Genomic DNA, 26,024 nt, shown 5'->3' on the forward strand with positions numbered 1-26,024 from the left:
TTCTTGACTTCATAGAACTACTGTATTTCAAATATGCGATGACTGAAAACATGCAAAATAAAGAAAAATAATAAATAATGAATCTAAAAGAGAGAACCTGAAAACACTGCATGGATGGAAGGACTACATCTGGACAGGGAAACCTGGATAAATATCAGATTATTATGAATTAAATATCAGAATAAGCATATAAAGATTTTAATACAGAAATAAGTTCATGTTCATAGAAATTTTAAGATTATTTTTATCAAAATAATTCTTTAGGCGATTATAACTATATCTTTATTAAATTATCAAAGATATCAGAGAGGCTAGTTAGAATTATAACACAAGACTTTGGAATACATGTTAAAGATACCAAGCTATTTTATAAATAAACCTGGTTTTAATCCATTTTCCAAGTAAGCAAACAGACAAGTAAGTCAAGTTTGTGCCTGCAAGTAGGGGTGACCCCGTACATAGTGCAAGTATAATAAATTTAGTTTAATCCTTTATCCAAGTGTGAGCAAACAAAGTTTGCACCTGAAAGTATCTTCAGGACTGGGTTAAGGTGGTACAACACCAGGGCAACTCGTTGCAAAGGTGGAGCAAGCTACCATCACTTCTATCTCAGTATCTCCTATAATGCAAAACACATCTCCTTCCGGATATGTCTATTGTTATGCATTAAGGGAAGGGCCACTACCTAGACTAGTTTCGACCTTTATTGAGGTCTCTTCAGTGGGAGCCAGGCCCAAGTGGAGATATCAGGCAGAAGCATTAGCAGGTGATCTGCACCTATAGGAATTGCCAATTGGTGTGCCACCCTTTTTTAATAATTTACTCTGGATTTAGAGAGAGAGATGTTGAAAGTACAACACCAGGGCAAAGAGTTTGCAACGAGTTGCCCTGGTGTTGTACCACCTTAACCCAGTCCTGAAGATACTTTCAGGCGCAAACTTTGTTTGCTCACACTTGGATAAAGGATTAAACTAAATTTATTATACTCTAACCAAGTGAAAAATAAACTTTCAACATCTTTCTCTAAATCCAGAGTAAATTATTAAAAAAGGGTGGCACACCAATTGGCAATTCCTATAGTTGCAGATCACCTGCTAATGCTTCTGCCTGATATCTCCACTTGGGCCTGGCTCCCACTGAAGAGACCTCAATAAAGGTCGAAACTAGTCTGGGTAGTGGCCCTTCCTTTAATGCATAACAATAGACATATCTGCAAGGAGATGGGTTTTGCATTATAGGAGATACTGAGATAGGAGTGATGGCAGCTTGCTCCACCTTTGCAACGAGTTGCCCTGGTGTTGTACCACCAGGGCAAAACCCAGTCCTGAAGATACTTTCAGGTGCAAACTTTGTTTGCTCACACTTGGATAAAGGATTAAACTAAATTTATTATACTCTAACCAAGTGAAAAATAAACTTTCAAAGTAGTGCAAGTCTAGGCAACTCGTGGTAAAGGTGGAATAAGCTCTGATCACTATTCTTAATATTTATCCTTAATACAAAGCACATCTCCTGGAGGAGATATATGATGCTATATATTAAAGGCAAGGCGCCACTACCCAGAGTGATTTCGATCTTTATTGAGGCCTCATCAGTGGGAGTCAGGCTTAGAAATACCAAGATTTAAGTAATACAGAGCTTATAAGTACATCTATATGTACTTATAAGCTATTATTATAGCTTATAAGTACACCTATAAGTATCTTTCTAGATCTATCTCTCATCCTGAGATTTTTAAATAATAAGGTCAAATCACCTTATGGTAACTTGTTTTGGTAAAATACTTATAAGTTCTGTATCACTTAAATAAATTTAGTTTAATCCTTTATCCCAATGAGAGCAAACAAAGTTTGTGTCTGAAAATATCTTCAGAACTGAATATAGTGTTGTACTATCTTACCTGGATAAGTAGTACAACACCAGGTAACTCGTAGCAAAGGTGGAGCAAGCTACCAACACTCCTATACCAGTATCTCCCATAATGCAAAACACATCTCCTTGTGGATATGTATACTGTTATGCATTAAGGGATTGGCCACTACCCAGACTAGTTTCGACCTTTATTGAGGTCTCTTCAGTGGGCGGCAGGCCCAGAGTTGGAGATACCAGGCAGAAGCAGTAGCAAGATCATCTTTACCTATAGGAGTTGCCAAAAGATTTGCCACCTTTTTTTATTAAATTACTCTGGATTTAGAGAAAGATGTTGAAAGTTTATTTTTCACTAGGTTAGACTGTAATAAATTTAGTTTAATCCTTTATCCCAGTGAGAGCAAACAAAGTTTGTGCCTGAAAATATCTTCAAGACTGAATATAGTGTTGTGCTATCTTACCTGGATAAGTAGTAGTTTCTGTTGATTTTTTAAATGTTATTGAAAAGTTAAATTAATAAATTTATTAAAGGAGATCTTTTGATCTGGAGTCATACTATAATTATTTGTGATGTTTTTCATATTTAGTGACAAAGGAGAATATTTAAACAATAAGAACACATAATGTAGGGGATGAAGGATTTATGAACATATTCCACAGAGCACTTACTGTCTTATCTCAATAGAACAATAAAGCACTTCATTGTTGTATACTGAAATACAGCATAAAATGCCTCTGAAAGGTGTCACCCACAATGCATAAGAGAGAGAGAGGAGGGGAGGAAGGGACAGAAATTGGAGGCCAAAAAGCCATTTCAGGTTTCCAAAAAGCACAATCATGGTGCTTTACTGGGCAATGAATGTCATCTGTCACCTTTAAGTCAAGCTTGTGCATGTCAACCACCTAGGGAAGGTATGCTTTTCTGGTGGCAATATTCATAAAGATCCACCATAGGAAGATGGGGCTGAATTGGCTAGGAGAAGTTATATGTTGCACATTCACAGCCCATCATATAATCTTTAGACAAATCATAAACTCAGATTTTGCTAATTATATTTTAATAATGATAATTCAATATTAATAGATCAATAAGATTCCTTAACATACAATGCTACCTCAATGAGCAAATGTTCTATTCATGTACCTATAGTAGTTTCACATTTGATAGGGATAGGATTTTAGGTTATCAAGGGAAGATCTTTGAAATACCAGAGAAAGTGTGTGGATGAAAGCACATAGTACTAAGGTGTCCAAGAATTGATAGAGAAATCTGCGGTGAGGAAATCGTCTACCTGTGATATACCATGATTAGATGGGAAACTAAAAATCCAATCACAAAGGCCAGAAGAGAAACACATAAGATGGTAGCTTGGTAAGACAGCTTTTAAGCCAATTCAATGTCTTGGAAATATCAATAGCAGCCATGAGTTTCACAAACATTTCCATGGTATGTTTCCAAAAATGGATGATAGTAATTCTCGTAGAAAAGCTTATACGCTAGTTATACATAATTATTAATTGACTTAAGGAATTCACAACGTACAATAGAATATAAATTAAATTAAACTTTAATATATATTTCCAATATTTCGGCAACGTCATGTTGCCATTTTCAAAGGAACCTGCCTGCGTGCCTGCGTGCATGTGTCTTTATTGTAAGTTCCTTTGGGAACATGACGTTGCCAAAATAATAAGAACATGGGAAAATGGGAACATGATGTTGCCAAAATATTGGAAATATATATTAAAGTTTAATTTAATTTATATTCTATTGTACATTGTGAATTCCTTGAGTCAATTAATAAAAATGGAGGAGGTTCACTAGAAGATTTGATGTGGAATGAGAGCGGAATTGGTAGACCTCCAGGTAGGCTGTTCTCTGTGACCTTCTAAATTATTTTCAAGGGTATAATGGCAATGGGATGATATAAAAAGCTTGCTTTTACACTGTTAGGTAGATGCCTGACAGCAGGTCCCTGTATCGTTCTCTGGTGAAGGACGATGGTAGATGTACCAGGGGACCCATTTCATCCCATGAAAAAACAGTCCCTGTATGAGGATACCACCGGCCTGAACTGTACCCTGCTAGCATGAGGGATCCATTGCTTCATGCGCTCTTGGTGATGGACTCGTACCCGGCCATCGGCATGTATCAACATGTACCTCGACTCATCAGTCCAGGTGACCTTTTTCCATGCATTGAGGGTCCAATGGCAGTGTTCCTGCACCCATGCTAATCGTTGTGCCTTGTGACGTGTGGTGAACAGAGGTACCCTAGTCGGGCAGTGGCTTCTGTATCCCATAGCGAGGAGATGGTTCTGGATGGTGTGGCTGCTCACATGTTGTTGTTGTCCAGCATTGAATTGGCAAGTGATCCGTGGCACTGTGGCCCATCTATCTGCTGTTACCATCTGAGCTAGCCAATGGCATCCCCTGTCATCGACATGTTGTACACCACGGCAGTTTTCCCTGGGGGCTGTGGTTTTACCTGATTCCATGTACTTACGGTACACTCTTGACACAGTGGCCTGTGAAAAGCCCAGTGCCTGCACAACTTTGGAGATGGAGTGCCCCATATGTCTGGCTCCGACTATCTGGCCGCTATCAAATTTGCTGAGATCTCGAGTCTTTCCCATTCTGTGCTCAACTATTACCCAGACAGTCAGTACAAGGTCTGACAACATCCCTCATGTGCCACTATTCCATTTGCCAGGGTGACCATAGCACCATTTTGCCAACACGGCAGGTATCTCTAATTCAACTACTCATGAGTGTATCTTCAATTCAATAGTAACATGTTTCATGAATCTCTAATTTTATTAATTATACTACAAATACAATCTCCAGTAAACAGTGAGCATTTCCGCATGTGGTATATCTTCCATAGTTAATCATGGAAGGAAAAAAAAAATCCATATATTGTATTATTTATTATTATTGTATGGGCACCTCCATGGAGTGCAGAGATCCAAACTATCCACACAATCTATCAAACCTCTCTTTGAACCCATTAACAGACAAGGCGCTAACAAATGACTCTAGCAATCCATTCCATTCATTCATAACTCATCAAGCAAAAATTCTATCTTCATGCCCCTACTAACCATACTTTAACTCAACTTCCATGGATGACCTCTTATTCTTCAACCACTAACCAAGTTGTGAAACTTCCCCCTACATCAATTTTATAAAACCCTTCAAATAACTTCTATCTTTCTATCATACCCCCCCTCTTTTTTTCTCTATCGACCAACTTCAGCAAACCACACACCCTCAATCTATATTTAATCAGTTCTGCAGGCCACTCACTATCTTGGTTGCTCACCTCTGAATCATCTCCACCACTTCCTCATCTCCAAGAAACCAAGACCTGAGTGTAGTAATCCAGATGTGGGTGTATCAATGCCTTATAAATTGGAATAACAACTTACTTATCTGTACTTGTTAGTATGTGCTTCAATAGCCAAGTAATCTTATGAGCTACTGTAGCAGTGTGTCCTCTAAACTTCAACTTCCTAGGTGATCTACGGGGTGATCAAAATTAAAGTATCCCTGTTTAAGGCATTGCAAAGTATCATCCAGTGATCCAAATGCTGCGAAATTTTGCAGGAATAGATTGTAATCATGTGGAAGTGATATCTGAGATGGGAAAAAAAAAAGTAGTCGTTCCAAAATTCATCATTAGAGGGAGTTGTACACACAAAATGCATCAATTTGCTTATCACCCAACTTGGCAGGTGCCAGGAGGGTCCATCAAAAAGATGGATGCAGGATTTTTCCCCATCATTCTGGTTTTCACACTGGTGTTCATAATGCTAAAGACAAACAACACTTTTGCCTACAGATGAAAAAATTTTCGTCACTATAATCAAATGTGAACATAAATAATAATAATAAATTATATCACACAAAAAATGTGTTATAAATTTCATACAAATTAAATTGCAATAGTTACAAATTTCCTAAGGATGTAGGAAATGTATACATTAATGTCAAGTCATTAATGCACACTGCTTACAGAAAACTATGTGGAGAGACATTTCAGTATGGAATATGTCTGCACCAAACTTTCACCTGAACGGAGCTGTGAATACCAACAATTGTCAGGTATGGACAACACAAAATCTGCATGAAATCCAACAAATTCCTTTGCATTCACCCAAAGTTAATGTTTAGTGTGTGTTTACAGCTTCACTTATCATTGGACCATTCTTTTTTGAGGATATTAAAGTTGGGTCCAGTGACCAGCTCAGTTACTGCTGAGAGGTATCATCACGATAATACTTCTCAGCAGTAAGAAGTATTATCAAGATACAATAAACAATTTTGTATGGATGCAGACATTTTCATGCAAGATAGAGCCCCTCTATACAGGAGGTTCTTCGAGAACAATTCACAGAAGCCAGAATGATCAGCTGTGTTTTAAAAGAGGTAAACCGTGAGTAGACATAACTATACGTAATAAATAACATTAAATAATATTTCTACGTGAGTTTTTCCGTTATTTATTATGTATGATCCGCTGTGTATTTCCCACTGCCTGGCTCCCTCATTCACCTGATCTAATCCCTGTGACTTCTGCCTCTGTGACTTCTCAAAGACAGAGTTTACCAGGATCATCCTATATATCTTATCAGCACTGAAAGACAGCATAATGCAGCATGTGTGCAACATCAGTTCCAACCAGCTGCATTCTGTCATTGAACACAGTGTGTAAAGGATGCAGTTTGTGGCATACCAAGAAGGGCAGCACATTGAACAGTACAGCTCGTGAATGCATAATGAAAGCAAATAAAAAATGTTATTTATGCTTGTGTCGCTTGTCTCCTCTCTCTCTCTCTCTCACTCGCTCTCTCTCACACACACAAAAATTACTACATCTACATTTTAACCCATACAGCATCCCCTGGTGGTGGTGGATTTTGGAACTACTTTTTTCTCAGCTACTGCTTACACATGATGCAAAGTGTATTCCTACAAAGTTTTGCAGCAGTTGAATCACTGGGTGGTACTCCACAAGGCCTTAAACAGTGTTACTTTAATCTTGATCACCCCGTATTTTCTGGAGTGCATTTCCATCAATGTGGTACACAGCTTGTAATCTATTTATCCCAAAATACATAACTTTGCATTTCTCCACATTAAAATGACATTCATTTTGTACATACTATCAGCCTATTTAAACCATCCTGCAAGCTCTCCACATTGTCTTGATTCACTATTGCTCTACCTAATTTTGCATCAGTGAACAACTGAATATTTTCTTTCAAGTTATTTCCATAAGTATAGGAAATAACTTGAAAGAAAGTTACATACAAATTATACAGCAATGGTCCTAGAACTGAACCTTCCACCAGTCACCAGCTTTTGCCTGAATTCTGCTACTCCATGTACTACCACTTTTTGATATGAAAGAAAGTTACATACAAATTATACAGTAATGGTCCTAGAACTGAACCTTCCAACATACAAATTATACAGTAATGGTCCTAGAACTGAACCTTCCACCAGTCACCAGCTTTTGCCTGAATTCTGCTACTCCATGTACTACCACTTTTTGATATCTGTCCAGCAGCCACCTTCTTATCCACAGTCATCATACTGATCCCATTTCATTTTAATTGTCATTAAAATGCGATACAGTCAACTCTTATAGCAAACTCACAGGAACCACAGGAATTTACATTGTGATATTATTTCAATTAACTTTAAGAAAATGAGCATCAACTGTACAAATCTTCTGCATCTCATTCAACTATATCCATTTCTATTAGCTGCATTTAGCAAACTGCATAAGCACCTAATTCGTTTTGTCTGTTTCAATGCCAGTGATTCCTGAACCTCAGCTGGAGGGATTTTATTCAAATACAGTGGTATCTCGCTAATCCGAACTAATAAAAACCGTGCTCATTCAGATTAGCAAAAAGTTCGGATTAGTGAATTTCTCCCCCAGGGACAACAATAACTAGCGTTTAAGACAAAAATAATCAGATTCTAATGATACATCAATTTAATTCTGTAAATAAATTAACTGATAGAAAAAAGCTACTCTACTGTAATGTAAAACAAAAAAATAACACTGTGTGCAAGTTTATTTTAGTAAAAAATTTAATTTGTATGTACCTTTATTGTTGAGGATTCAGATTTAATAAAATTGCATAGTTCAGTATGTAACTTAATTTGCGTAAAAAACATCACTTTCTTGTACACAACACAAAAAAAAAGTTTCACAAAATAACACACACAAAAAAAGGTTTGCACCTGAAAGTATCTTCAGGACTGGGGTAAGGTGGTACAACACCAGAACAACTCATTGCAAAGGTGGAGCAAGCTACCAACATTCCTATCTCAGTATCTCCTATAATGCAAAACACATCTCCTTGCGGATATGTCTAATGTTATGCATTAAGGAAAGGGCCACTACCCAGACTAGTTTCGACCTTTATTGAGGTCTCTTCAGTGGGAGCCAGGCCCAAGTGGAGATACCAGTATGAAGCATTAGCAGGTCATCTCTACCTATAGGAGTTGAGAAATGGTGTGCCACCCTTTTTTAATAAATTACTCTGGATTTACAGAAAGATGTTGAAAGTTTATTTTGCACTTGGTTAGAGTATAATGCAATTATACCCTAACAACTATACTCTAACTTCGCAACTCCTATAGGTAGAGATGACCTGCTAATGCGTCTGCCTGGTATCTCCACTTGGGCCTGGCTCCCACTGAACAGACCTCAATAAAGGTCGAAACTAGTCTTGGTAGTGGCCCTTCCTTTAATGCATAACATTAGACATATCCACAAGGAGATGGAAATGCAGGACAAAGGAAATGCAGGAAATTACACACTGACAGAATAATGTTTATTTATGGCAAGAGCAATACATAAATAAAGGAAAATGCTGGAAATAACAGAAATGGTGAGAAAACATCGATATAAACAGGATTAGTAGAAACCAAACATAAAGAACACAAAATATGAAGAAGTACAAATACAAACAATAGCGGAATGCATAAGAAAGAACTAATAGAAAATGAAACTATAAGACTAAAAACCAGTATTAGTGTTTAAATTTTGAAAGGTTATATTACTTTAAATTAATGGCACTTACCTGAAATCTTCATAAGAAACTAAATATGTGCAGACTATAAAAATTTAGATGTTTATGATTAACATCAAAAATTTTAAATCAGAAATTTAGTACTTTATATTGTCTCTGAGCTTCTGCATTGTTGTTCTTTTTTAATCTTTGATATAATGAAATAAGCCAAGCTTTTATGTTATGGAGAACCCTTAGATCAGGATGTGTCTTTTGACTGCAACTCTATGTTTTAATTAAAAATTTAAATTTTTTGAAGTGATCAATATATATATATATACTGTCTACCTTTGCTGTGCTTTTGAGAATAACAATTTGTGAAATTTGATGTGGAGATTGCTGATGGTAAAATAGTACTATTTTACTATAGGTAAAATAATAAGATATGCTCCATTGATTTTTTAAAATTTTAAAACTGAAATATGAAATGCAGTTAAAAGTTTATAAATAAATAATAACATATTATTAAAGATGAGAATAAATTGGGTAATGAATGATGTGATATTATTGGTAAATGAACAATAAAATTTATAAAATTTAAAACGAAATATTAAAAGATTAAAAACTGTAAAGGGTAAAAAAGGAATCTAAACATCTTGAAAATAAAACATAAAATATACAAATATATGATGAAGATGAAATAGATTTAATGCTGTTTTGATACAACCATCATCAGAATAAAAGGATAAAATTTTGGCGTATATTATCGTTAAGAGGGACCTCCAGGGAGTCAGAGACTCATCAAGGGAGGCTACATACTACACACACCAGCTATCATACTTATTCTTGAATTCATTCGCACTGCTTGAACTCACAACATCCAATGGCAATCCATTCCAATCATGCACCACCCTCTGAGAGAAATACCTAGCCCTCACCCCCTTCTTAGCAGGCTTCATTCTCAGCTTCCGAGGATGTCCTCTTGTCCTTTCCCCACCCTTCATAAATTAAAAAATCCCATCAATTGAAATCCTGTATGACCCTTTCAGAAGTTTGTAAGTCTCAATCATATTACCCATTTTATCCTGTTTGTTTGTTAGTGTCTGTAGCCTACAAATTCTCAATCTGTCATGGTATCATTTTTAACACTCTACTTTGTACTCTTTGCAATATATCAGAATCACAACAGAAACTAGGAGACCAGACCTGTACACAAGAGTCCAAGTGAGGTCTTATCAAGGCCTTGTAAAGAGGCAAAATTATATCTTTATCTTTACACGTGAATGTTCGTTTCAGCATTGCAATTATCTTTTGAGTTATGTTTGCAATGTTTGCCACATGGCCCCTGAACTTCAACTTCCTATCTGCTAAACACTCCAATATTCCCTAGCCTCATCAGTTTCTTCTAGCCTAATCCCACCAATATAATACGACATTGGATATCTACTCATGCTGAAGTGAATGACTTTACATTTACTGACATTGAACTGACACCCATTTTCCCATGCCAATTCCAGCCTATTCAAATCATTTTGTAAGTACTGCATATCAGCAGCATTGATAATTACTCCGACTATATTTGCATCATCAGAAAATAGATGCATGCCACTTGTCAAATCCTTCATTAGTGTACAGAATGAATAGCAGTGGACCAAGTACTGATCCTTGTAGTATACCACTTGTTAACTTAAATCCTGCAGATTCACATCCCCCATATACCACTTTTTCATATCTGTCAGTCAGCCATCCTCTTATCCATGTTAATATTCTATAACCCAAACCCATTTTCTCCAATTTATGCAACGGTTTGCCATGCTTTATTCTATCACAAGCTTAGCAAAATCCAAAAGTATCATGTTATCCATTCCCCTTGGAATTACCATAATGGAATTACCATAGTCCTTCCATTCCTACGAAATCTTCCCTGTTCTGAGACTCATATTAAACAGCCTGGTCAAAGGAATAGCCAGTTCAGTTGAACAATCTTTTAGCACACATGCTGATATCCCATCACTCTCCCTATTGCTGAATTCTTATTCAATTTGTGCAACAGCTTTAATACCTCTTCCTCATACACCTGTGTTTCTTCATCCAGTGAAGAGGTAGCAGCGAGCTGAATGTTGCATACACCAGGTTGACAGCTTTTCACAAAATGAACACTCATTAGCTGAACAACCTCTTCTGCATCTGTAATCCTCACTCCATCTGCATTTAGAATTCTTTTTTCATATTCATTCTTTCTTTTACTTGCAAAAGAAACTGGCAGAGTCGGTTTCTTTTCATACTCAGACTTTCCATAAAACAGTTGTGACTATTCTAGCTTAATGCTTATAATGTTCATAATGGACATCATCCTTATGCACACAGTATTCCTTCCACATCATCCTTTTCTTACGAATCTCTTGTTTAATAAGATTACACATCCATTTGACTACTACCCTATTTATTCTTCGAACTCTTGGGGCACATTCTGATAGTGCTTAATTTAAGTATATTTTAAATGATTCCTATGCACTGTCAATATTCTTTTCATCCAGTAACTGATTCTATTCCACTGAACTCAGTATACTTCTCGGTTGGTCATAATTTCCAGCTTTGTAGTTCCGCACGTAGCCTTTTCTGAGTGGAACATTCAGAAACTTGGTCACTTCCCAAGTGAGTACCGCATAATCACTGTCACCAACCAGAGGCAGAATAGTTATATCTTTAATGGAAATGCCCTCTGGCACTATAATCAAATCTAACACTCTTTGGCCTCAAGTTCCTTCTGTCACATGCTACTTGAGGAAGCTCTCCTGTAACAGCTCAATAAATGCATTTTCATTGTTCTCATGAGATTTTACTACCACGCAATCAATATTTGGATAATATCGGAGTCTCCCGATATGATTACTCTTTCTGTGCTCATCTTTTCTATTTGGTGATGCATTTCTTCATCACTAGCAACCGATCCACCAGATTTGTAATTACACCCCAGTATGTAATTGATCTTGTTAGATTCCACCTCACACCAGATGGTTTCAAACTCGCTGCCACATGAAATATTGTTAGTAGTAGTAGTAGTTGTAGTACTACAATCATAGGTCTCAACTCTAACTGGATTCAAGTCATCCGATATCATTAGCAGCACCTGCACCTATCTTGTCTATCCTTCCTAAAAATACTCTACCCTTGACACTTAATACCAGATAGTAGGTCTGATAGATACCTATTTACTAATACCTACAATGTGAGTTCACAACATACTAAGGCAACAAACTCTACCCCTTTGTTGCTGATACTCCTAGCATTCGTGTACAGACATAATAATCTATCCATTTGTTCTTTTGTATAGTCTTGTCTGCAGCCTGCCTGACACAGTTGGATATCTTGCAGATCTCTATTCTTCTCTAATGCCTTATACACACGTTTGATGGGTCTGAACTGGATGAACACAAAGCTGAAATCGTTCTCACCTTGCGAACATTTTCATGACAAAGCCCATTCCCATCATTAAAATAGTTATATAACACTGTCACTCTTATACTCACATTCACACCATTCCTCTCTTTATAATTTAGTTTCCCTGGCTCTCTGTGTTAGGTCTCATACCAGTTTACAGTTTTTCTAGATTCCTGATACCAAATGCATTCAGGTGTAGGCTGTGAATATCATTAAGCTATTTTGATTGATTGAAAGTTTTGGGTTATTGGAGAGTTGCCAAACTTCAGATATAATGTAGGGGCAGCAGGCATTGATAGTGTTGCAATGTGTTTTTATTTTAGTGGCTTCTGATATTCTTAACTTTGTTTCACTTTTCTGGAAGCTAAGAATGGTTACTTTTTCTATTTGTGGTGTATGGTTGTATTCTATTGCATGTGCTACTATTTCTGTAGTAGGGGCTTTTTTTTTGCAGATCCAAATTGTCAGCATCGCTACTCTTGCACTCTGGGGCCATTATTAAGTAAAATAAGAGTTACTTGAACACAAGCACTGCAAAACTGCGACAGTCAATCTGATAACCAAGATAGCTACTAAATGACAAATGAGCAGGTAGCGTGGATAAGCTAGACAAAGGAATGATTCACTTCCTGGACGGAACAATGCAAGACTTCATCATGCAACTCGGAATGGCGCACAATTCAAAACTTATGAAATGTTTATTTCTGGAATTTTCCACTTAATATTTTCAGATTGGGATTGACTGCAAGTAACTAAAACCACAGAAAGTGAACTCACAGATAAGGGGGGAACTACTGTAGTTAATATAAAGCCTAAGGATAGCAGTGGACTTGGGGGGGGGGCTATTGCGCATTATAATGACAGGAGCATTTGGAATAAGGAAAAAAAGTTTTGTGCTGGCTTCCTCTTGGCCAAAAGTTATTAGCATTTGTGAGATATGGCTGACAGAAGAGGAAATAATTAGTGGAATAGAATGTGAAGGGTATAGCATTATCAGTAAAGACAGAGCAAAAAGAATGGGGGAGGGGTATTGTTGATGATAGCTGATGAACTACAACCAAAAAGAATAAAAGTTCAGCTGGAGGTCAGTGAAAATAGTGCATTCAGGGCCATCTAGTATGAGACAGAGGCAAATAAGACAAAATATTCAGTGATTGCTGCTACAAACAAGGGGATGCAAAGGATGGTGTGGATAGTATGTATTGGTAAATAAGTTCGATGAGTACAGGGTGAATAATTATTGTGGCTTCTACTATGCAAACATACATTGGAGGAAGGAAAGAAATGAAATTTATGCAGTTGCTAAGGGATAATTACCTGAGGCAGGGGTTTGAGTGAAAGATATAGTAACTGCATAGAGGATTTGTCTGCAACCAAGATTATTTTTATTTATTATTATTACGTGACACCTTCAGGGAGTCCAAAGACTCATCGAGGGAGGGCACCTGTTCTACAACTCTCTCTCTCTCTCTCTCTCCACCAACTACAACAAACTGCAACTACATCAACGCCATTTACTGTCCTCTCCAGTCTGCTCTCCAGTCAAAAGGCTGTGGGATTAGAATCCACAGCCTTTTGACTGGAGAGCAGATACTCTAACTGCTCAGTCAACCAGATGATCACAATGCCACCAAATTGGTGAAAGTGATCATATGGTCTTGACCTGGGAGGTGATTAAATGTGTGAAATTTTCAGTTAAGAAGGGATGTATGTGGAATTACAGAGTACTACAAACTCAGGAGATTGCTTGGAACAATGCTAAGAGTTGCATGTTGATTGTACATGGGAGGTAGTAAAGGAATGTTTGAGGGAAGTGATAGCAAATTACATACCTAGTAGTCAGGAGGATAAATCAAGTGGGAATTAAATTAATGAATATCATTAAGCATGAGCAACAAAAAAATAAAAGTTTGTGGAGGGAATTCAAAGAGAAAGGTGAGTGATCAGCAGGCACATCAGCAGTACAAAGCAAAGGTCAGAAGGGTGACCAGCATGGAAAAGAGAACAAAATCAGAATATGAGAGGGAATTAGCTGTGCAAGCCAAAGGTAATTCCTTTAGATATGTGGCAAAAAAAAAGGAAGAATGATTATGGAAGAATAATTGCGACAAATGCTAATGGTAAAGGGGGGGGGGGGGGGTAGGTAACTGAAGCAGACAAAACAGTTTAATAAGTGATTACTTTGCCAGGGTATATCATCCAGGTGGAGATATAGCAGTAACAAGAGAGGCAAGGACTGATGTGGAAATAGATGAACTGGATAGGATATTACAGAACCTTCATGTGAATACAGCTATGGGATTACATGATATATGAACTCAAGTATTATGAGAAGGTGCTAGGGAATTGGCAGTGCCTTTGACCACATTAAGTCTCGTCTCTAGGTTGGTCCCAAAGGGTCACAAAAGGGAGGGATCCAGAATGGATAAACAAGAATCGGATACTATATGGGGAAGGCAACATTGTTCTGTGAATGGTAGGTCATGCTCAGTAACTGACCTTTCATAATATGCTGACAGATGAGTTGGATGAAGGTTATATGATACTGCTGGACTTTGCAAAGGCTTTTGACAGGGATCTTGCATGGAACTCTGATCAATAAATGAAGTTACTGATGTAGATAAGAAAGTGATTTATGGAGAGATACTAGACAGCAGTTTATTCAGGAGCAGGGTCTAGTAAAAGACTTGTGACTAATGACATACCACAGGGCTCTGTATACTTTAATGAGGGTGTCAAGGACTAGATGTTTTGCTTGGAGAGCAGAATAAGTTGCCAAAGTCTGTTGTGAGTGCCATGTTGATGAATGAGTTCAAAGCAAAGCACAACAAACACTGCACAAATATTGGATAGTCCTGGAATAACGTTTAGAGCCACCCTGGATGAGCCAACAGACTCCATAAGAGTTGCCCTTGTAATAAAAAATATCCTGGCCTGAACAAAATCAGAGAATACTTAATTTGACAATAACCATTTGCATCAATTACTCTGTAAAATCAGTGGATAATGAATTCATAAATATCGTTCTACTGAATGACCAGAGTATTGATGACCTGGTTAACTGAGTGATTACCTATTCTCCAATACCGTGAGCATGGATCTGAGAATTTGTCAGAAGATGAATTTTGTTGCCCTGTGTGAGCCCACTGCACTGTTCATGAAAGGCCCAAAGTGATGCTTGAAAAAGGTTGCATGACTGATTGCTAGAGAAAACAAAAAAAAACTAAGAAAAGAAAAAATCCTTATCATGCTCACAGTATTAATGTATCGCAAGTTTACAACCTTTCTTAGGTGGAGGTAACAAAAAAAAAATTAAAATAAATAGACAATACTATGGAGTTGTCATTTTATGGGTTTTCTTTACATTGCTGATTGTGAGTGTATAACATTGCAGAACTATAATTATTTTCAGTTAATATATCGGTTAAATAAGCAGGTTGAATATCCATTCTCCAACCAACAAGCTATGGATTCAACTCCTGCTGTAGGTATGAACATTTGGATATGTCTTTGGGTGACAGGTGAGCTGAATTTCATCAACCAGTATAAGACTACCACATTGCTCACTGAGAGCTAATGTTTCATGCTTGGTCTCTAGAACAGAGTTTGTGAGTAGCACTCACATAAAAACGATCTACCGAAATTATAGCATAAAATGGGTAATTAATAATTACTGTGTGAGGGAATGAGGGGGATTAAGTGCCTTAAAAAATTTTGAGCACGTAAGGAAAACCAAGGTAACCAGATTCATTACTCGAGAAAAGTTCACTACATAAGTTTTCAAAAACACACATACTCATTTTCAGCTTTCCCATCAACTTCCATTTCTGTACATCTAGAATTATCCTGAAATAAAAGAGACCATATTAGAAATATATAAAAAAATACTAACTAATCAAATATTAATCACTATACTACTAACATATAAATTAAGAAATAACCAATAATTTCCTAATGTACTGTTTTTGAGATTTAAAAAAAAAAAGTGTTTTAGTGCAATATGAATAACAACTGGAAGAATTCATGGTAACCTGGAAATGAAGATACAGGAACAAGCTGTTTATATGGGACATTCTTAGAGATAACAGGACTTCAAGGAATGTGAACTGCAAGTGATATTGCAAAAATATATGTGATCACTGAAAACATTTATATGAAGTATGCTTGTGAAAATGGAAGCAGCAGCAATGAAAGAATACATGAATTGACAGTTTCCAATGAGATATACTCACTTGAAACTGTCCATTCCAATGCTGTTGCATGTCAGTCATGACCAAAAATAATTGTGATCTGCACAATGAACCATTAATGGGTTGGTGATGCATAATATATAGCAACTCACAGTCAATGTCATCCCACCTTCCCATTGTATGGCCTATTTCCAGAAATGGGATTCTATTCTTAGTGAGACAAGTATCGTCACCTTATAAGCACATCTTCTCTAGCTGGAGATATGCCAACCAGTTTTCTGGGTGGCAAATGACTTTCATCACCCAGTGAAACATCAATACCCAGCTCACCAGCAACATGAAGTGGCTACTGCCATGTTTCATCTCCAGAGAAAGGTTCCCAGTTTCTGTCTCCCCATTTCTTCACACATGCTCGACACACTGTTACAAATACATTAGGGAATCAGCACTCCTCAATTTGAGGATATGGCAGTAAAGTGGTTTCCACAAACTGGTTGCTAAATTGCACATATGGAGCCAAACCCAATGGTCTGGAGGCTTCCTTTACTTCTTGGGAAGTAAGGTCTTACTTCTTGAGAAGAAGTAAGACCTTGCTCTGCCAGGTCTTACTTAGAAGGAATCTGAGTACAGCAGCATACAGAGAGACACTGGTAAGGCCACACTTGAACTGGAGCATAGGCAGGCACTCCTTGTGTGGGAGGTGTGCACAAGTCCTTCACCTCTCCTTCATGTCCCCTGCCTTATAAGTTTCCAGTGCTGTTTCAACCATAAAAGATAACCAAATAAATGCTAGTGTCACTGTGAATATAAAATATACTCCTACAAAAATCCATAAAAAATATGAAAATGTAACAAAAAACTGAAAATAAAAATAATATAAAAAAAAAGGCTAAACTGACATCAAAATTTCATCTGTTTCTTTTCAGATTCTGCAGATTATAGCTTCTGCAGCTGCCAAAAAACTTGGTGTACTTTTTCGCACGAGACACTACTTCACACCTTCACAGCTACTAACTCTATACAAAGCTCAAATCTGCCCAGCCATGGAATACTGCTTCCATATTTTGGGTGATACACCAAAATCCTCTCTAAGATTGATTGATTCTATTCAGAAGAGGGCAATCACTAATTAATGATCCCTCTCTCACAAACCCACTTCAATCCCTCTCTCGTAGATGTTCAGTTTCTGCCTTATGTCTCTTCTACAGGACAGTGCTCTGCTGAATTGTCCATTATTATTCCTCCACTCTCATCCAAAATCATTAAGACAAGAGCCATTGCTAAACCAACATGCTTTTACAGTCCATCTTAAAACTCACCGAACCAATTTCACCACCTCCTCTTTTATCCCATCTACTTCTGTCATTTGGAACAGTCTCCCCCACACTACCTTCCCCAAAGAAGAGACATAAGGCAGAAACCCGCAACTGTTCAAGCAAAATGTGAACAGATTCCTCCTATCTTCTATTCTTCTTGTCCACGACCACTATTGTGCTACTGGTCTTGTGGACTTTCATGTGTGGATCAGATAGTTAAAAAAAAAAAAAAAAAAAAACCACCAACATCTAAGATATCAATATAAACATTAATGTTGTACACCATCACGCACAGACATCAAAAGCCAAACCTCAATTGGTATTCTCCCCAACTACAGTTCGCCTTAATTATCCTAACTATGTATATGACGCCTTTGTAAAAAGGGAGAAATGCACTTTTGTCATTTCACACATTCCTTGTCAAATCTAAAATTTCCACTTTATGATCTATTCTAGCTCAAGATTTCTTGACCTCATTTTATAGTCTACACTTACTGTTTTAGAATTTCTGTAGCTAAGTCATTATAGACAAAGTCCCTTTGGTCAGAAAGACCTGGGATCAATTCCCATCTATGATGTGAGAAACCTTTATCTGGTCTCTTTCAACTAAAGGTGAGTTAGCCGGTCTCATACAGAGGTAAATGTTTTTTTCACCTGAACACTCAGGTTTTTTTTGTGCCTCAGAACAGGTAAACTGGCCCATGAACATCCATGGATCTACAGTCAAATACATACTTAATCCCATATTAGGACTCAAACAGTCCTAAGAGACAGATGAGGAACAGGGGGGAAACCCCATACGAATAAATAAAATAAAACTTCCTACTTTTACTATTCTTTTAATTCAGATAACCATGCTGCTCTCTCTGACTACTTATCTTTAAAAGTTGTGTAATTATCAAAACTGTGAGATTACAGTAAAACCCCTTTTTTACAGTTTTCAGGGGACTGATGGAAAAAAGTGTAAATAGCAGGAAATGTAAAAAAACGTTTAAATAAGGCTAAAAGATGACTTACTGCTAGTATGTGAGTCTACATACCAGATTACAAAATTTAATAACTGAAAATAAATGAATTTACAATTACTTACATTTATCTATTTAAAATAATCTTTATTTGTTGATTGTTTTTGCTTTTTGGGTTTTTTTTTGGTTTTTTTTGACATCGCGCCAGATTGCTTTTGCATCGAGTTCAGTGTTTGACCTATTTTTTTACTATTGTGTTCAAAGTGGACACGGAGAGTCCAAGATCTTTTGCTAAATGCACATGTGTTCCAATCTCGTCGCAGAATTGCCATCTTTTCTTCTACCGAAATACGTTTTCTGTCTTTTTTCTCCATGTTACTAACATGGATAATTCACCACCGCAACTTGAAAGCAACTTTCACATGTTAAATTACGTAGCAGAAATTCTGCAATATAAATTCGTACTGTGATTGAAAAATCACAGTATCGCTCATCGCTACATTACTGCGGCAAGCGTGCAGGTCACCGTGATTGTGGAAACGAAACTACAGCTGAAAGTAAGTAACGCCATCTGGGAACAAAAATGCACAGATTTCCGCAGCAATCGATTCGAAAATCAATATTGCCACCTGAGGAATAAATGCAAATCACGGGAAATAACGTCCACATCAAGTTGTTAATGGCAGGAAAACAATACATCGTAAGAATAGGCCTTAAGACAGGACCAACGGAAAATGACGTAAATGGCAGGAAAATGTAAATTGCGGGAATGTAAAAATGGGGTTTTACTGTATCTTCTTAGGAGACCATTCATAATACAAACTGACTCAACTCCTTTTCTCTAACTTTGCAGATCAAGCAAAGATATGTGAAGTTTAGATCGAGCAAAAAGGGAAGTCAAATCATTTGATAATGTGCTAATTGTTAACTACTAATCAGAATGTGCTAAAGAGTTCATTCGGCCTCATCATCCACATAGATGAGAGAAGAAGAAGAAGAAGAATACTAAATAATCCTCGTCATTTTGAAAAGTTTCTCACTTAGTTAAAAAACTTTCAATATCTATCTCAGATACAGAGTAATTTAGTAATAGGGTGGTAAATCTTTTCACTACTTCTATATCAGAAATATATGGCTTCTGCATTACTTCATCCATGTTATCTCTAGCTCCCACCAATGAAGCTTCAATAAAGTAAAAATCGGTCTGAGTAGTGGTCCTTCCCATAATGCATAGCATTATACACAGTAGTGGCTTGTGGCTTGAAATCGTGGGGATGCTGCAACAATTTTTACCATAATTTTGATAAAATATCAAATATTATGGTAAAAATTTTTTTAAAAATTAAACATGAAAAAATATTGTTTATTATTGATAAAATTATATGGTTTGGTATAATTCAAAATTATTTAAAAATAAAATATATTCTTCTTGTTGTGTTTCATGAAAAAATATTGTTTATTATCAATAAAATTATACGGTTTAGTATAATTCAAAATTAATTAAAAATAAAATCCATTTCTTTAATTATAATTAAAGGAATGGATTTACAATTTTTGGACATCACAATTAAATCCTTTAATTATAATGTCCAAATATTTAAAGAGACGGAGTAAACATGATAAGCACTACGAACACTCTACTACTGGTGCAAAATGCATATAAACAATAATGGAGCGGCATGACAGACAGTGCCGCATTATGCTAATAGCTCGCATCTCACTAAGGTGTGCATATGCTTGACCGCATAGCAATATGAGGTAAATAAAGTGCTGTTAGCGTCCTTCACCCTCCTAAGTGCTACAAGATGGATTTTTATTATTTTTTATACAAAATAAGAGAATTGTATAGGATTGTTGACGATAAAATTAAATATTACAAACAAATATAAATAAATTAATAAATATATTTATATATTGAGAAAAATTGGGGCTGCTGCAGTTCTGCAGTGCCTATGCATGAGCTGTCCCTGATTATACACATCCAAAAGGATGTGTATAATCAGGTGTACTTAGCATTATGGAATACTAAAGTGATTGATTTAAAGTCATTAGTCTCTATATACAAGTAGTCATGAAGAAAATTCACACAGAAACTTTGGCTGCTTACACTTGGATAAAGAGTTACACTAAGAATATAATTTTTAGGCATCTTTAATCCTCATCATTCTTCCAACACTACCAGCCTAGTTGGCCAAGTGGTTATGTATTAGCTCTCCAGCCAAGAGGCTACAGGTTCGAATTCCATTAGGGCATGAATGTTTGCAATAGTCTTTCACCTTCATACATTCCCCCAGATAAATATGTATACACATTCTCAAGATGGAGTGGTCTACTTCCGATGTTGACCCAACCCACCCGTAATGGGATTTCAGCGGAATCTGCACTAAATGAGACATAAGAGTCAAAAGGCTCTTTACCTTACAAAAAATTAACTTACGAAACTTTCATAGTTTCTAATTTGACTTTGAAATAATGGTGGATTAAATATCCATTTGACTTATATAATTGTCTTTTATTGTATGACAGTGATGAGCTGAGCAGAACAGCAGTAATATTGAATAACATAATAGCTAGAATGTGTTGGAAGAGAAGATTGGAATATGTGGATGCTTGAAGGGCGTTTGAGGACAGAGAGGAATTGTATGCGAGAGATCTTGCATTTGAATGAGGAAGGACGTAGACATCTGGATAGATTGCTGTTCTGAACGAGTCAGTATGTCAATACATGGAAATCAGTGGAGTCTAGAGGGGATTATGCTGGATATAGAAATAGTGGCATTTTTATGCTTTATACTAATGCCAGGAGTATCAGGAATAAAGGAGAGGAATTGGTGGCGCTGATAGCATCAGCCTGGCCGAAGATTACTGGGATCACTGAGACGTGGTTGACAGAAGAGGATATAATAACAAGAATAGAAGTAGCAGGGTACAGCATTTTTCGGCAGGATAGGGAAAGCATGGTGGTGAAGTACTGCTTATGATAGGTGATGACTTATGTCCTCTAAGAGTGGAGGCTTTGGAAGGCAGTGACACTAATGATTTTGAAAGCATATGGTGTGAGGTAGAGATAGGCAATTGGTAAGTGCAAGAAGAATGATTGTTATGGGAAATTTTAACTACAGCAGTATAAATTGGGGAGAGGAAGATGCATGTAGCAATAAGGGAATGAAATTTCTATAATTCTTGAGAGACAAATGTCTTAAGCAACATGTAATAGAGGGAACAAGAGGTCAAGAGTTTTGGATTTGGTCATAGCATCAGAAGAGTTGATAATAACTGAGATGACATCTCTCCCACCAGTTGGATAGAGTGACCATGTGGTTTTGACTTGGAAGATGAATAGACATGCAGGAGTATCAAAGAGATGGGAACACATGTGGAATTATAAGGCAGGTGATTATAATAGTCTTAGACATCAACTTGGGGAAATTTCATGGAGGAAGGAATTGGAAGGTCAGGATATCATTAGTGCTTGGGAAATTGTGAAGGAATATTTGTTAGCAGCAATAGTAAGCTGCATTCCACAAGTGATGAATTGGACACAATTTGGTGTAAAGTGGATCACAAACAATATTAAACAGGAACTGCATGTGAAAAAGAGGCTATGGAAGAGAGATATAAACAGACAAGTGAAGAGCAGATGCATGAAGAATATAAGACACAGGTCAGGAGAATGACTAGTATGGTAAGGAAGGTGAAACTGGAATATGAGAAGAGACTGGCCCTAAGATACAAAGAAAAATCCTAGGAATTTTTTAGCTATGTGCCCAGTACGAGGAGAAATGATTGTGGAAGAATGACATTGTGGGATAAAAATGGAAACAGAGTGACTGATGCAGAGAAAACAGTGGAATTGTTCAATGAACACTTTATCGGTGTATTTCATCCTGGAGGAGTAAATTTTAATACTAGAGAAATAGGGCAGGTTTGAGGTTTAGAAGAGCAGGAGAAGAGTGTGTTCCAAATACTGAGTACTCTGGATGTCAGTAAAGCTGTGGGATTGGATGGTATTTCACCATGAGTTTTGAGAGAATGTGCTAAAGAACTGACAGACCTGGCTTTTCGATGAAAGTCTGGCTATAGGAAAGGTGCCCAAGGAATGAAGGGAAGGTAAGAAACAACTGAATATACCCCTGCAATGGATTGCAGGGGTATACTCAGTTGTTTGCAGATGATGTGAAGCTGGGAAGGGTTATTAGTAATAGTGCAGCTAGACAGATGAGCAAATGAATGGAAATATTGGTTTAATGCAGCAAAATGTGAGGTCTTGAGGTTTGGGACACATCGATGGGATGCTGCATACTCTATTGGAGAAAGTAGGGGATAAAAGAGATCTGTGGTTGATGATTGATAGAAACCTGAAATTCAAGGGACATATTGCAAAGGTGATAAAGGTAACACAGAGGATTGGTGCAATAATGAGAAGGACTGACCTGCAGAAATAAAAGAGTTATCATTACATTGTATAAGACCCTGATCAGACCACACTTAGACTATTGGTCTCAGATTTGGTCAGGATTTGAAGGGGATAAATTAACCATGGAAAGGGTACAAAGGCAGATAACAAAGACAGTTTCAGAACTGTACAATGTTAGTTATGAGGACTGGCTGAAGGAATATGGACTGCAGAGTTTGGTGGATAGAAGGAGAGGTGATATGATCGAGACTTTTAAACTGTTGAGAGGCAGTTACAGGGTAGACATTGGAGAGTTCTTTCACTTGGTGGAATGGTGGGAAGGAGTGATGACAAGGGGTCATCCCTGGAAGTTACAAAAAGGAAACTATGAGCAAGTGGGTGAGGAGTGGTTTCTTTGCATGGAGGGTAGTTGAACTGTGGAATGCATTGCCTAAGTGGTGAGAGAGCGAGAACGGTCAATGAATTTAAGGAGTGGTATGATAAACTTTGTGTTTCCTAGGAGGGACTTCCCACGATGAGTCTTTTAATTCAATGGAGTCTTAAATAATAATAATAATAATAATAATTGTTCGACTACTGTTCTATAATCCTGTACTGAAGATGCCTATGAGGCACTTAGAAGAAAATTCTACAATAAATAACTTTTAGCATTCTTTTTACGTTTTTCTAGTTATATTATTATGCTAATTCACGGTATTCCAATATTGAAATGAATTATTCTTCTTTAATCAATGCTGAAGAAACTTTATAGTACTCAGATGATTTAAGCTTCAGGATCTTCTGTAACTAGCATCTTGAACGCTAATCTTCTCATCATTCTCAAGTGAGGCAAAGATAATCTATTGACTTTGAATGTTATCAAAATACAATTCTATCTTATTATCCAGAAGAAAAAACCTACTTGACTTCCTCTTAGTTTTTATCATGTTCCAACTTCCAGTCAAAAGGTGTCACACCTAATTACTAAAATACTTTCTGGATTAGAGATAGATGTTGAAAGTTTTTCAAGTTGGTTACACTATAAATTAAAGATAAAGAGCTACTCAGCTCTTTATTTTATACAGAAATCCAATTCTTATATAAGGTTTAATACTGCTTTTCTTCATAATGTGATCCAATTAGATAATGAATAACAGAGGTGATAAATAATGTACATCCTTGTCTGACACCCAATTTAATATCAAACTATCTTCCTGTATTCCCTTCAATTCTTAGTTACTAAGTTACTAAACAAGACATAACTAAGTATTGCTTGATATAATGTCCCATTGATGCCATATAACTTTTGAATAGCATTTCTCCAGGCACCTTGTCATATGCCTTTTGCAGGTCTACAAAACTTAAAATAGAGACCTTTGAGGGTTCAACTTAAATATAGGTCTACTGAGTGATCCTGGTAAGATTTTGAGAAACAGTTGAGAAGGATTGTAGAAGGGAAAGCTTAGTGAAGAACAAGCTGGATTCAGGCCAAATAGAGGCTGTCAGGATCATATTCCCATGAATGCTCAACTATTTGTCGTAAAATGAAAATCTGATCCTGACAGCCTCTATTTGGCCAGAATCCAGCTTGTTCTTCACCAAGCTTCCGTTCCACAATCCTTCTCAACTATTTCTCAAGTATACTTGCATAAATCTTACCAGGAACACTCAGTAGGGAAATACCTATGTAATTCTCACATTCAATTTTATTTCCTTTTTTTTTGTATATGGATACTTTGAGAGCTCTACACCAATCATCTGGAATTTGTCCCTCTGTCCAGGCCTATGGAGTGCACAATAAACAGAAAAAAGGTTGCATCTTTTCAATCCACCTTCCTATGTATAAATCATTATTTTCTGACATCTCTCCTCAAGGAGCGTAGGATGAATAACTATGATTAGTTCATAATTAAGGTGACATTATTACTAAACATGTATCAACAATTTTCCTCCAAATTAGTTATTTGTCAGGAGTCCAATATTGTCACATCTTAGATTTTTAACTTCTAGGTCATTTCTAATTCTGCACAGCTAAAATGGTTTGCTCCTTCTATAAGTGCTATAGAAGTGATTAGTGAATGGTTAGCATATCCACTGTCCAGTGAAAATGCTCAGTTCGAATCCTGCTGTGGGCATGGATGTTTGTGATAGTCTGCAAAAAATATTAGTGGTGATGGCATTGGTGTAGGTGATGCATTTCACTGTAGGTGGATTGAATGGTGGAGACAAAGAATAGTAGACTGGGTGCCCTCCCTCAATAAGTCTTTAGACTCCTTGGTGGTGTCACATAATAATAATTTCTCCATTGAGAATGCAGCTGATTGATAATCTCTGTGTACCTGCCTATTTCATAGTTTTTTTTTATTGCTGATTTTCATACCAAATTTGAAACAGCAGTTATTCAATTTGATTAGAGTCCTGAAGACTACAGGAGATTTATTTAGGAATACAATATCATCTATATAAAATGAACAGTTTAACCATACAGATGTCAATATGGATGAAATATATCACTACTTATGCACTTTGTATCTATGATATTACTTCGCATTTCACATCCATAGCAATTTTGACATGTATACACATCAAGGATGATTAACAGTTCCAATATCACATTTAAAGCCACTTGCCTTTTAACATGATCCTTATTGATGATACACAATAGTGAGAACAGTGTGCATCCTTTCTTATTGCTGATTTTCCTTCACTTTGTTTCCTTCACCATCTTTCTCTACATTTCTCAATTCAAACTGCTAATTTACAAAATTAGTATAATAAGCTATACATTGCTCTGTATAATGGTTCATTTATGC

At 36.7% G+C, this 26,024-nt stretch overlaps 1 protein-coding gene across 3 annotated transcripts in view; it reads right to left on the reverse strand.

Moving 5' to 3' along the window:
* The window catches only part of LOC150092382 (cytosolic phospholipase A2-like), a 341,574-nt gene that overhangs the window by 300,838 nt on the left and 14,712 nt on the right, over positions 1–26,024 (reverse strand). For all 3 annotated transcript variants that reach the window (XM_090415055.1, XM_090415056.1, XM_090415054.1), the window contains exon 2: positions 16,141–16,190. In XM_090415055.1, coding sequence (XP_090271181.1) covers positions 16,141–16,169 — 29 coding nt within the window. In that variant the 5' untranslated portion in view covers positions 16,170–16,190. The remainder of the gene's footprint in view (positions 1–16,140; positions 16,191–26,024) is intronic.

This window comes from Typopeltis vanoorti, chromosome 26 (genome assembly GCF_054136105.1).
Source record: "Typopeltis vanoorti isolate ZY-2024b chromosome 26, IOZ_Tvanoo_1.0, whole genome shotgun sequence".
NCBI lineage: Eukaryota > Metazoa > Arthropoda > Arachnida > Uropygi > Thelyphonidae > Typopeltis > Typopeltis vanoorti.